The sequence below is a fragment of the Chiloscyllium plagiosum genome, chromosome 21 (genome assembly GCF_004010195.1).
Source record: "Chiloscyllium plagiosum isolate BGI_BamShark_2017 chromosome 21, ASM401019v2, whole genome shotgun sequence".
NCBI classification, from domain to species: domain Eukaryota; kingdom Metazoa; phylum Chordata; class Chondrichthyes; order Orectolobiformes; family Hemiscylliidae; genus Chiloscyllium; species Chiloscyllium plagiosum.
In genome coordinates this window covers 4,741,031-4,754,615 of record NC_057730.1, presented here as the reverse complement: position 1 = coordinate 4,754,615, position 13,585 = coordinate 4,741,031, and the positions used below count along the sequence as shown (strand labels likewise).

General features: G+C 41.8%; 1 protein-coding gene across 1 annotated transcript in view; it reads left to right on the top strand.

Moving 5' to 3' along the window:
• The window catches only part of mettl26 (methyltransferase like 26), a 36,867-nt gene extending 24,094 nt beyond the window's left edge, over positions 1-12,773 (top strand). The window contains exons 4-6 of the mRNA XM_043711127.1: positions 5,070-5,137; positions 5,274-5,352; positions 11,012-12,773. Of these exons, the coding sequence (XP_043567062.1) occupies positions 5,070-5,137; positions 5,274-5,352; positions 11,012-11,068 (204 nt within the window). The 3' untranslated portion in view covers positions 11,069-12,773. The remainder of the gene's footprint in view (positions 1-5,069; positions 5,138-5,273; positions 5,353-11,011) is intronic.
• Positions 12,774-13,585: the final 812 nt, after the last annotated feature.

The following is a 13,585-nucleotide window of genomic DNA, read 5'->3' as shown; positions in this document are numbered from 1 at the left end:
GGACTGCAGTAAGGAATATTCCACGTACCCTTCACAAAGAGACATTCATAACTGGAGCTCATGTGGGTACCCATGGCCTCACCTTTGACCTGAAGAAAGTGGGAGGAGTTAAAGGGGAAGTTGTTCAGGGTGAGGACCAGCTTGGCCAAGCAGAGGAGGGTGGTGGTTGTAGATGGGGAAGATTCAAGCCTTCTTTTCAGGAAGAGATGGAGAGTCCTGAGACCATCCTGATGGGAGATGGATGGATAAAGGGGTCGCATTTCCATGGTGAAGAGGAGATGGCTGGTGCCCATAAACCTGAAATTTTGTCACTGAAGTAAAGCATGAGAAAGAATGTGAAATTTTACCTTAAGCAGTATCCTCTGTGCAAGCATTGACAGTGATGTATGATGGGCCTGGTTGGTATTCCATTGCTGTTTGTTGGAGTTTTGTGGTGAGGCAGATTGGTTGCCATGTTTTCAGCGTTGCAGTAGTGACCTCAGTGATGGACTGTAAGGCACTTTAACACATCCTGAGATTGTGAATAGTGTTAGCATTCATGGAAGTATAACATAATGCTGCACATGCTGGATTTGTTTCCTGTCTCATGATGCAAGGCACTGGATGATTGTGTATATTGTTCACTTATTTTAAATACTGTAAGTCTAGGCTTGGATTGTAGGAGCAGGAGTAGGCCATTCAGCCCCTCAAGCCTGTTCCACCATTCAGTGAGATCATGGCTGATTTGTGGCCTCACTTCATAAACTTGCCTTTGTCCACTTCCCATAATACCATTGCTTAACAAATATGTATCTATCTCAGGTTTAAAATGAACAACCGATCCTCAAAATGCTTAATCCTGATGATACAAATCTGCAGCAGAATTTAGGAATCGAGTGTTGCATATTTACAGTGCATTAAAGCAGCTAACGGGAGGTTTATTCAATGAGTTCATACAATTGCTGGTGTGAAATCACTCCCAAATTGTATTCAAGTAGTTCAGACCTGATAATGGACTCCGGTGTATTTTGATGGAGAACTTTACTACCTAATGCACATGATATGGGAGTGCTTGGTCCTGACTCCCTCAGAAGATATAGTCAGAGCATCATAGAGATGTACAGCATAGAAACAGACCCTTCAGTCCAACTCGTCCATGTGTACCAGATATCCCAACCCAATCTAGTCCCACTTGCCAGCACCCGGCCCATCTCTCTCCAAACCCTTCCTATTCACATACCGATCCAGATGCCTTTTAAATGTTGCAATTGTACCAGCCTCCACCACTTCCTCTGGCAGCTCATTCCATACACGTACCAGCCTCTACATGAAAAAGTTTCCGCTTAGATCTCTTTTATATCTTTTCCCTCTCATTCTAAACCTATATCATCAAGTTCTGGACTCCCCCACCCCAGGGAAAATTTACCCTATCCATGCCCCTCATAATGTTGTAAACCTCTATAATGTCACCCCTCAGCCTCAGATGTTTCAGGGAAAACAGCCCCAGTCTATTCAACCTCTCCCTATAGCTCAAATCCTCCAACCCTGGCAACATCCTCGTCAATCTTTTCTGAACCCTTTCAAGTTTCACAATATCCTTCCGATAGGAAGGAGACCAGAATTGCACGCAGTGTTCCAAAAATGGCCAACGTCCGGTACAGCCGCAACATGACCTCCCAACTCCTATACTCAGTGCTCTGACCAATAAAGGAAAGCATACCAAACGCCTTCTTCACTATCCTATCTACCTGTGACTCCACTTTCAAGGAGCTATGAACCTGCACTCCAAGGTCTCTTTGTTCAGCAACACTCCCTAGGACCTTACCATTAAGTGTATAAGTCCTGCTGTGATTTGTTTTCCCAAAATGCAGCACCTCACATTTATATAAATTCAACTCTATCTGCCACTCCTCAGCCCATTAGCCCATCTGATCAAGGGTGGTCTTCTTTGCTGTCCTCTATACCTCCAATTTTGGTGTCGTCTGCAAATTTACTAACTATACCTCTTATGTTCACACCAAAATCATTTATATAAATGACAAAAATTGGTGGATGCAGCAACGATCCTTCATGGCACCGGGTTATAGTCCAACAGGTTTGTTTGAAATCACAAGCTTTTGGAGTGCTTCACTTGATGAAGGAGCGGCGCTCTGAAAGCTTGTGATTTCAAATGAACCTGTTGGACTATAACTTGGTGAGGTGTGACTACTGATTTTGTCCACCACAGTCCAACACTGGCACCTCCACATCCTGACTCCCGGCATCCAATAATTTCCAAATTTCATGATAAAATGATCATATGAGAGCAGAAAGTTTTTTCATGGAAGGAGTGTTACATTTGTATATCTGATTCAACATGGGTGTGAAAGCTTCCAGTTTGTGTTTTAAAAAAGACTTCTGGTCATCTAGGGGATATTCATGCTTCATTGTCTGTGGGTTATTGCAGATATAACGGTGACTGTCTGTTTTCACATCTGACAGTGCCATTCATCTCCTAACATGTTTTATCAGATCAGTACCTGGCTAAGCTGTTGCCATGGCAAAGCAGATGTGACCTCCCACCCAAAGAAGAATGATAAATTGACGTGTTTTTTTTAGTTTTGATTTGTGCACTAAGCTCTGCAACACTTAGAAATTAATAATGTGGTTACACTGTATCCACATAACTGGTTGTTACTGAAACCAGCTCCTGAAATGAGTTATTCACTTCAGTGCTTACACTGGATTTCACACAAATCTGGTATCAATGCTGAAGCAGTGTAATGTGGAGCAATTTGGCTGAGTTCCTTGCTGTGATTGGGATGTGGGGGAGTGGGTGAGATATGAGAGACATTGCTGACTGCAGGACTTCCCAAAGTGGGCATCAGGACTCCACAATAGGCCGGCGAGCTCATGTGGTAGCAGTGAATGCCATGGAGCCCTGGCAAAGTTATACCAGTTGTAGGTGTCCTCCCATTCGCACCAAATGATCATGATAATTTTCAGACCTCAACACGGAGAGAAAATCATAGAATCCCTTCAGTGTGGAAACATACTACTCGCCCCAACCAGTCCACACTGACTGTCCAAATACCACCCATCCAGATTCACTCCCCACCCCCTGCCACCCTATCCTTGTAACCTTGCATTTCCCATGGTTAATCCACCTCCCCTACACATCCCTGGACACTATGGGCAAGTTAGCATGGCTAATCCACCTAACCTGCACATCTTTGGACTGTGGGAGGAAACCGTAGCACCCGGAGGAAACCCATGCAGACACAGGGAGAATGTGCAAACTCCACACAAACAGTCACCTGAGGTTGGGATTGAACCCAGGTCCTTGCCACTGTGTGGCAGCAGTGCTAACTGCTGAGCCACAATGCCACCCCACTTTGAGGAAGTTTGGGAAGCATTGGCTTACACCTGTCTACGGGTTGGAAATGCGAGGAGAGTTTGGGATGAGTGGGAGGTGAGATGTTAAGAATGGATTATTTGTGAGGATGCTATCATCTTCAATGATTTCAGTCCCTCAAAATAAGGGTCAGGACAAATCCAGCACCAGGTAATTTCTGATCCTGCACCAGCCTGCAGAGGGAAGAATGTCAAATTGGTGCTTTTGGGTTTGAGTGGTACAGCCATCATAGAAAATAGAAACAGGAGGCAAAGATAGATTGATATTCAGTCGGCAGGGAGTCAGAGATTATTGGGGTAGATGGGAATGTGGAATCCAACACACAATCAGATCAGCATGATCTTACTGAATGGTGGAGCAGGTTCAAGGGGCCGGTGGGGCAGCAGTAAGCAATGATTCACGTTCACACGGTGGAGATTTGAAATGAAAGTGTTGGAAAAACTCACTAAGTCTGGCTGTAATGGAAAGAGATATAAAGAATTAAAGTTAACTCTGTTTCTTTCTGCATGGAGGCAATTGACCTGCTGAGTTTTTCCAGCACTCCCTGTTTTGATTTTGGATTTATAAGCAGTAGCTTATCCCTGATGAACCTGATTGACTTTTTTTTTAAAAGAGTTGACTGAAGTAGTGATCAAAGGAATGTCCATGGAAGTTCTATTTATGTGAACTTCCAGAAGGCTTGATAATGTCTCTCATGAAAGACAGTTGGCTAAAGTCAAGACTGATGCAATTGAAGGCAAGTTTCGGAAATTGGCAAAGTCAGGGAGTAGGGATAATGGGCAAGTTCCGTAAATGGTGTGATTTCTGTGGTGGTGTCCCTTGAGTTGGTGTTGGGGATCCACTCACTTTAAGCAGAATTAGCGATGGGCAACATGTTAGCTTTGCCAGTAATAGCCACATCCCACGAAAGAATTAAAGAAAAGGCCGATGTTGAGATGGTCATTGATGATGAGCCCAGCTCTGCAGCTGAGTGTGAGGCCCTCTAACCCACAAACCTGTTCTTCTGCTCCCTTCCATGTCCCTTCATAACCCATGTTCATTCATCCAGTATCCATTATGTATGATATTATTGAGTCTTTTCACTGTTTCAAGGAGCATTGCTGATTTTGTAAAAGTGAATGATTCAGATAGGGTTAATATTGGGCTATATGGAGCTCTGCCCAAATTGTTGATGGGAAACAGTCTTTAGGTGGAGCAACAGTCTTGTATGTAGCCCTATAGAGCCAGACGTGGCATACCTAAACTCTTATTGTTGTAATTATTCTAAACAAGTTCATGTTAATTGTAGCTATTATTATTATACAATAAACCTCTCTTGTTATGCAAGACAAGTTCCTCCTCTTGCTAAGATTTTTTACTGGTCTATTCTTCTCTAATGATAATGAGATAGGACCTTACTCTCAGCATTGAAAGGAGCTGGGGTGGAATTTGAGGGGCTATAATGGTGTTATGCCTGCCTTTGAGCCAGGAGGCCAAGGTTCAAGTCCAACCTGCTGCAGAAGTGTGTAATAACATCTCTGAGGAGGTGAACTAAGAACATATCCAGAATTGAGGAATACTGACAACAATAAGCAACACTGGTTGGTAACTGAAAGATACAACAAACTGGGAGCCCTAGTACCTGAAAGTAAGATGGCTGGAAGGGATATTTTGATAGGCATTGACTATTGTAATTTAACACTGTTCTTTTCCACAGCCCTACGCGATCAATGGTGTGATTACTCCACAAAGCAACATAGATTTTGATTTGAGTTTGAGGCAAAGGTAAGTTTGCTGACAGTTTTGTTTTAAATTTTTACCCAGTCCCTTTTTATCATTTATTCTAAAAGACAATTTTTTTTTAAAAAAGTGATGGTTTTTGGAACAGCCCTAATAAAATTCAACACTTTTCTTTTAAAAGAAATCCAAGCTGGGGTCTGAGAGACATAAGCTTGTTAAAGAAATTGGCTGAAGAAAATGGGATGACGTTCAAGCAGATGGTAGGAGCTACTGTTTCTTAAATTTGCATCAATGTGTGAAATGTTGACAAAACCAATACAAACAAGTCCCCTCTGTACTGTTTTGTCAACCACTCAAAATGTATCTACATTTACTTTGAGCAATGCTTGTTACACACAAGTTGGCTTACTGTTTAATTGCTTGCTGTGAAGCCATGTGAAGTTGAGGTGTTGGAAGGAGCTCTTAGTGATCCAAGCAAACCATCTTCTGATACACCTGTCCCACATTGTCATACAACACAGAAACAGACCCTTTGGTCCAACTATAGCATGCCAAACAAAGCAAAACAGGTCCCATCTGCCTGCACCTGGCCCATTCCCTCCAAACCGTTCCTGTTCATGTCATCATCCCAATGTTTTTTAAATGCTGTAATTGTACCCACATCCATCACTTCCTCAGGAAGTTCATTCCACACATGAACCACCCTCTGTGTAAAAAACATTTGCCACTCATGTCTTCTTAAAATCTCTTTTCTCACCTTAAAAATGTGCTCCCTACTCTTAAAATCCCTTATCCTAGGGAAAAGACACCCATCATTAACCCTTTCTACACCCCTCATGATTTGTAGAGCCCTGCAGATTCTCAGAATCCATTGAATTGGAATAAAAGCAAATCATCCTCAATGCCCAGGAAGAGGGGTATAGTCTCTCATTTACCTTTCATTCTCTGTGTCTCCTGTTCTGATTCTGTCTTTTTTTTTCCCCTTCGGTTCCCTTCTCTTTCCTCCTTTTTAGTTGGAGGTGTTGAATGATAATTAGTCAAAGAAAGAAGTCGGCAACTAGTAGGGTTTGCAAAGTAATTGTGACCCCAATGTCGCCATTCCCTTACTATCCTCCAAACATCTCCCTTGCCTCTCAGTACATTCTTCAACTTTTTGGTTACCCTACTAACCACCTGCCACCTCCTATCACCCCTGCACCTCTTCACCTGTGAACTGTCTCATCAATCGCTCATCTTGGCTGAGCAACAACATCTTGTATAGTTCTCCTGAGATAATGAAAGTTCCCAAAGCTTTTCACAGGAACAATATGGAATCAAATATGAGACTAAATCTATAAAGCATATGTTGGGAAGATGACCAAAGCTTGGTCAATGAGGTAGGTTTTGAGGAGCGTTCGAAAGGAGGAAAGCAGGATTGAGGGCTTTACAGATGGTATCACCTGAGGTCCGATTGCCAGTACTAAAGTGCAGATATTTTGGAAGGTTATGTAGCTGGAGATTGCACGGTGGCTCAGTGGTTAGCACTGCTGCCTCACAGCACCAGGGACCCGGGTTTGATTCCAGCTTCAGGCGACTGTCTGTGTGAAGTTTGCACATTCCCTGTGTCTGCGTGGGTTTCCACCGGGTGCTCCTGTTTCCTCCCACAGTCCAAAGATGTGAAGTGAGGCGGATTGCCCATGGAGGGATAGGGTAGGGAGTGGGATTCTGGATGGTGTGGACTCAGTGGCCGAATAGCCTGCTTCCACACCGTAGGGATTCTACGATTCTACAAAGATAGGCAGAGGCAAAGCCATGGAGAGATTTCAAAATGACGATGAGAAATTTTAATATTGTGTCATTGCCAGTATATATGAGAGACCACAAGGGTGACAGGGTTGCTGGTCTTGATTACATATTTCTTAAGTGGAATTTTCTATTGGGAATACCTTGGAGATTGTCTTCCTGTTACTCCCCGCAAAAACCAGTCTTGAGATATCGACTTCATCTATCTCCTGGCTGCTGTCTGAGACTGAACTCAACTCCTCACAATTTTGGCATTCTCTTTGAGCTGAACTTCTGATCTGGTATAATTGCCGTTCCTGAGACTGCCGACTTCCAAATCCTCAAGCATAATTTGTCTTCTCCACGCCCCACCCATTCGTTCAAGTCTGGCAAAATCTTGATGTTAGAGCAAATACTAACTTTCGTGACGTTCCTAATTCAACATCCCCTATCTCTTTAATCCTTTCCGTCAGAGATCTCTTTGCTCCTCAAATTCTAGATGTTTGTGCAATCCCAGTTTCTTTTTGCTCCATTACTGGTGGCTATGCCTACAGCTGTCTGGGCTTTACAAACTGAAATCCCTCACAAGTCCCCTCAAACCTCTCTGTCTACCAAAAATTAATACACTCCTTAAAACCTACCTCGTTGGTCAAGCTTAACTCACCTGTCCTAATATGTTCTCATTGTGATTCCCTACCAAATTTTGTTTGATACATTCCTGTGTGTGTTTTGTTATTTTAAGGAAGTTGTAATGAATGCATTTTTCTGTGGTCTACCCCTTTTAATCTGCTGCTTTGCTCCTATGGTCAGGCAGTTTGAGTTGAAAGGTTCCTTCTCCCTTTTCCACTTCTATTGTCTTCAGCTACCTGTTTCACTCAATGTTTCTTTTAAAATTCAATTTGACTGGGGCAGTATGGTGGCTTAGTGGTCAGCACTGCTGCCTCTTGATGCTAAAGACCCAGGTTTGAATCCAGCCTCTGGCAACTGTCTGCATGGGTTTCCTCGGTGTGTTCCAGTTTCCTCCCATAATCCAAAGGTGCACAGGTTAGGTGGATCAGCCATGTTAACTTGTCCACAGTGTCGCAGGATGTGCAAGCAAGATGGGTCAGCCATGGGAAATGCAGGGCTATAGGGGTGGGTCTGGGTGAGATACTCTTCGAAGGGTCAGTATGGACTTGATGGGCTGAATGGCCTGCATCCACACTAGGGATTCCATAACTCAAAATTACTTGGAGTTTATCGAAAGATGTCAACTTAGAATGAGGAAAGAAACACTGTCTACTTTTCAGTCTTTAGGTAGTATCTTCCTTGCATCAATTAATAAGAGTGAAGAAGGGGCAAGGTGTTGAAGCAGCACTTGCTTGACAGCTGGTAGTAACAACTGTTCTACAGACCATAATTAATGTGCACTAATTTAGGAAGCAGGTAGATGGAAAAATTGCAACATTTAGTAAAGTGAAGGATTAGATCACGCAGACGCAATGACCTTGTGGTATCATTGCTAGACTGTTCATCCAGAGACCCGAGTAATGTTCTGGCAACTTGGGTTTGAATCCTGTCACGGCCGATGGTGTAATTTTGACCATGAATCCATTGCTGATTGTTGGGGGAAAACCCACCTGGTTTACTCATGACCTTTAGGGAAGAAATCTGCCATACTTACCTGGTCTGGCCTACATGTGACCCCAGACCCACGGCAATGTGATTGACTTAAATGCCTTCTGGGCAGTTAGGGATGGGTAATAAATGCTGGCTTGGCCAACAATGCTTTCGTCCTGTGAGTGAATTTAAAAAAAAGACCACCCCAGAACTACCTTGGATGTCCCTTCAGAATGATGTTAATTTTATGTTGCTTTAAAAGCTGAACCTAAACTAATTTAATAATGTATTTTGTTTTTATTAAAAATCTTCAAGATTTTCTTCACCTGAAAAGAGGTTAATAGCAGCGTTGGAAATGAATGAGTGGTGTATGTGGTGCATCATGACTGCATGGGGCAGTACGTTTCTTCATAGACCTTCAGTGTGTAGACACCACCATGATGTCACCTTAGGTTTTTACTCTTGGCTTTGTCAGACAACATAAATTTCTTGGAAACCTATCATTCCTCCCTTAACTAAGATTTTCTAGTTCTGTGAAAACGAATTACCAGATGTCTCAGTTGGTTAGTTAGCTCCCACCTCGACTTTGATATCTCGGCAATTAAAAGGCTCAGTGTTTTCTGCTGTTTTCAATTCTAACTTTTTTTTAAAATGGGCAGCAAGGGCAATTGCTGAGACTGGTGGGTTTTAAATTGGTAAATTATTGTCCAATAGCAGAACGAGCAGGTGTGAAACCCTTGAGCTATTAATACTCTTGCTGTTTCATGATCCCTGTTTCAAGGCTTATTCAGAGGAGTTAAATATTGCTGTCCTCAAACGTTCCAATGTGGAATTCAGTTTTAAGTTGGCTCCTGTGGATTCTGACTTTTAGTGCTTAGTTGGCAACTCCCCACTTAGATATGTGAAAAGCTGAGTGAGTAGACTGTCCAAATGATGCAGCTCCATTGGGGAAATCCAAAACTTCCTCTCGAGTTCTTTGTCTGAAGTCAATTCCAACCTGTGGAGCTGTGATCTCCACCACAGTAACAAGAAGGCAGGTTGCCCTGGGTTTGAATTCCCCTTGGTGTCGGCACTGACTTGATCCAGCTCCGGGGAGTCCAGGTCACGAGTGGAAGATAGAGCTGCAGACCTTAATATGCATACTCTAGCCTGGAGGTATCAATAGTGATGGTAGAGTATCCAATTCATTTCCTTCTCTTGGCCAGTCAAGAATCTCTTCTGCTAAGGGGCAGCACGGTGGATCAGTGGTTAGCACTGCTGCCACCCAGCGCCAGGGACCTGGGTTTGATTCCAGCCTCGGGCAACTGTCTGTATGTAGTTTGCATATTCTCCCCGTGTCTGTATGAGTTTCCTCTGGGTGCTCCAGTTTCCTCCCACAATCCAAAGATGTGCAGGTCAGGTGTAAATTGCCCCTAGTGTTAGGTGCATTAGTCAGAGGTAAATGTGGGAAATGGGTCTGGGAGGGTTACTCTTCAGAGGGTCGGTGTGGACTTGTTGGGCCGATCGGCCTGTTTCCATACTGTAGAGAATCTAATCATAAGCACGTTTTGGAAGGAGGAACAAGTTGATCCTTATCCTGAATCTACAACTGGGGAGCTTACATACAGGATAGTCACTGATAAATCCAATAGGGGATTCAGGAGGATGCTTCTTTCCCCAGAATGGGGCTAGAATGAAACTTGCTAGCAAAGGCATATTGAGGCATAGATACAACGAAGGAGGAACAAGATAAAAAGTAATGAGAATGAAATGGAGATGTTAGGGTTAGATAAAGCAAGGTCGGAGGAGGAACATAAGTACTACAAGGACAGATTGGACTAGAGGGCCTGATTGTGATGTAAGTACTGGTCCTGTTTAAGGTAGCCTGAGCTGAGTATGTCCAGCTGTACTTTATTTATGTGTTTGTTAACACAAATGTAGTAAAATGCTAAGCATATCACTGATATTCCTCCTCGATAGTTATGTGGGAATATATTAGGATTTTCTCTCTCTATGTTAATAAGAAAAGAAAGCAGCATTATGGCTTCATAATCAATATCAGGATCCTCTTAAACTCTCACTTACCAATTGAAAAGTATGGAAAATGTCAATAACCCAATTCCCAACACTTACACTGTCTACACAGTAACATTTTCTTTGTTAACGTAAATGCAAAAAATACTTAGAATCCAGAATCTTTCAAAATTCATTGTGAAACTCACCAAATTGTAAGTAAATCGGCACTGTCTTTTTACAATTTGATTTTTATTTAATAAAGAAGAGATTGTAAATTTTTGCCAACAGCAGTTCATGGGATAAAATTTCAAGAGGGAAAATAGATGGCTTCCTTTACTGGATTGTGTTTGTTGATTTATATTTCACAACTGTACCATTTTATATTTTGAAGAGTTAAGTCGTGACAGGAAACGAAATGAGTTGAAAACATTTAGTCAAACTGGAAAGTAAATTTTAATTTGGAAGGGTAACTGCTTGTTTATTTTTGTGGTAATACTACTGTATAGCCAGCAGGGGCCAGTCAGCAGCCTTAGTGTGTTCATGGTCTTGGGGTTTGTTTTTCAGGTTGACATGCCAGCCAATAATAAATGCGTGATCTTCCAGAAATGGTCAACTGTATAGCAGTCATTCTCACCTGCACTTTTAAGACTTAGGGAAGCAATGCAATGTTTAATTCTGAATTATTGTACCAATCTGTCATGATATGGAAGCACTGTTAAACCTCTTTTAACTAGTTCAACTAAACCAAATAGCTGACTTTGATTAAGATTAATACAGTGACTGACTGATTCGTTTTCCAAGAATTGAAAATGATTGAATTAAATTTTTCATTTATGCTTGAAAGTATACAGACCCATTAGAATGAATTATTTTGAATAGCTCTGAATTAAATTGTCTTTTTAATTGTAAAAAAGGGTGTGTATGTTTGAGGAGCAGACTTGCTCTCCCACACCCTGTGCCTCACCCATGTTATTACAAGCAGGCTGCGTGTCACACTCTGTCCTTGATGGTTTTTCTAATCATACAAAGCATGAGGTGGGAGGAAGTTACCAGCTTTCATCCCGGTTTCCAAGTCTAAAGCTGTAAATTGAGACCTTGCTATTGTGTCCAACGGCTCTACCAATTTCTGGTTGATAACAGTAACTTGCTAAAAGAGGAATTCCTATATGTTCATATAGCGTATGTTTGTTGTTACTTTGGAATATGCTCAGTGTCTGCATTTGATGTGGCTTGCACTGAAACAGCCTGTAATTCAGTGAATCCAGAATTGTATGTGTTGATGTAATTCTTGAAGGAAAACAAACCATCTTTCATGTAATTGAGTGCCTTTGATCAGTATTGTACTGTGACCAAGATTCTGATATGTGTAAAATACATCGCCTTTGTTCGATATTGTATGATGACTGAGTTTCTGATATATATAAATATATTACCTTTGATTGATATTGTACTGTGACCAAGTTTCTGATATATGTAAAATATATTGCCTTTGATCGGTATTGTACTGTGACCAAGTTTCTGATATATGTATATTACATCTAAAAAAGAAACCTACTGTGCCCTGCCCTCACATCTGTGGCTTTACAGTGACAGAGTGGGGGAGAGCCAGAGGGTATTGCTGCTCTGGGACCTCGGTGCTCTAGCCTTATTTTATTGTGGCCTGTTATCTGTAGATTTCTACTGGATATGTATTTATTAGTACAAAATTGCTGGAAAAAATGTATTTTGTTGGAACTTTTCATCTTGCCCTCGTCAGGACAATTTGTAAGAATACCAATTCGGGGAAACAAACTGTAGAGGTGCTGCCATGGAAAAGGCACCAATTAACAATGATTGACAGTTAAATTTAAACAAACCTGGCAGTTAAAATGTCTCATTTGCATCCTAGGCCCAGTTACCACGAGCTATTTCACCCACAACCTTCCTTCCATTGTCTGAAGTAGAGCTGTTTGTTAATGGTTGTGTTCTCCAACTCCATTCTCGATTCCTGAAATAATGAAACAATCCTTGCCCATGTACAGCATCTTCCACAGTCTCCAAACTTTAGTGGGAATGCTGCTGATTGGCTAATGTTTTCAACTGCGTGGAAACTCTGAGGTCTGTGAGTGGCAGCAAGTTCCAGAACACCAATCGCTGATAAGAGACAAGTAATGTTTTCCAGGCAATTATATTGCACAATGACTTTCTGAGGGCGAACACTTTTCCTTGACAAATTAAAGCATTAACATGTTTGGGTCTTTCATCAGCAACATCACTGGAGGTGTGAAAGGAGCAAATCCCTGATCCAATTTGACTGGACTGTGTAATTCCATCTCTTGACCACCCAGGTCTTCTGCAGTAAGTGATTCAGCTGCTGATTCCCTAAGCCGCTTCAGCACCTAAAAGGCTCAGCTCCTGAATGTGATTGAGTACTTGTTGAAATGCATATAGCAGCAACAACAATGCATGTTCCATAATTTATATCAAAATACTGCACGTGCTGGAAACTGAAATAGAAACAGAAAATGTTGGAAATACTCTGCAGGTCAGGAAGTAGCTTTGGGAAGAAATAGAGTTGATGTTTCAGATTGATGATGGCTCTTCATCAGAACTGATAAAAGGTGAAAGCTTTTAAAACTGATAAGAGCTAAAATGTGAACTTTGTTTCTTTCCACTTGGACCTGCTGAGTATTTTTAAAATGTTTCTGTTTTTACACTGTGCTTGCAGGAGTCATTGCATGTGTTGTGATAACTCACCAAGGATTCTTCGACAGCAGCTCTCAACCCCATGGTATCTACCACTTTTAAGGCTAAGAGCAATAGATACACTATTCCAAGGTTCCTCTCAGATCACACTACTTTGTGATCTGAATATGTGTTACCATTTCTTTGTTGTTGCTCAGCATGGCTCTACTCTAAAAGCCCTGCCTGACAGCAGTCTGGGATACCTCCTCTGTCACAAAGGCTGCAGAAGGGATGGCTACTACATGTCAGAATAGCCATTGTCATCTCCATCTGAAGAATCTAGACAAAAACCAATTCTACAGAACACGAAAATAATTGGATCAAACATTTTTTTACACAATTTGCAATGTGTACATTGTTTCAAAATTATTCCAGTGCGAAGACTGCTATTGGTTTAATACTAATGTAATGTCA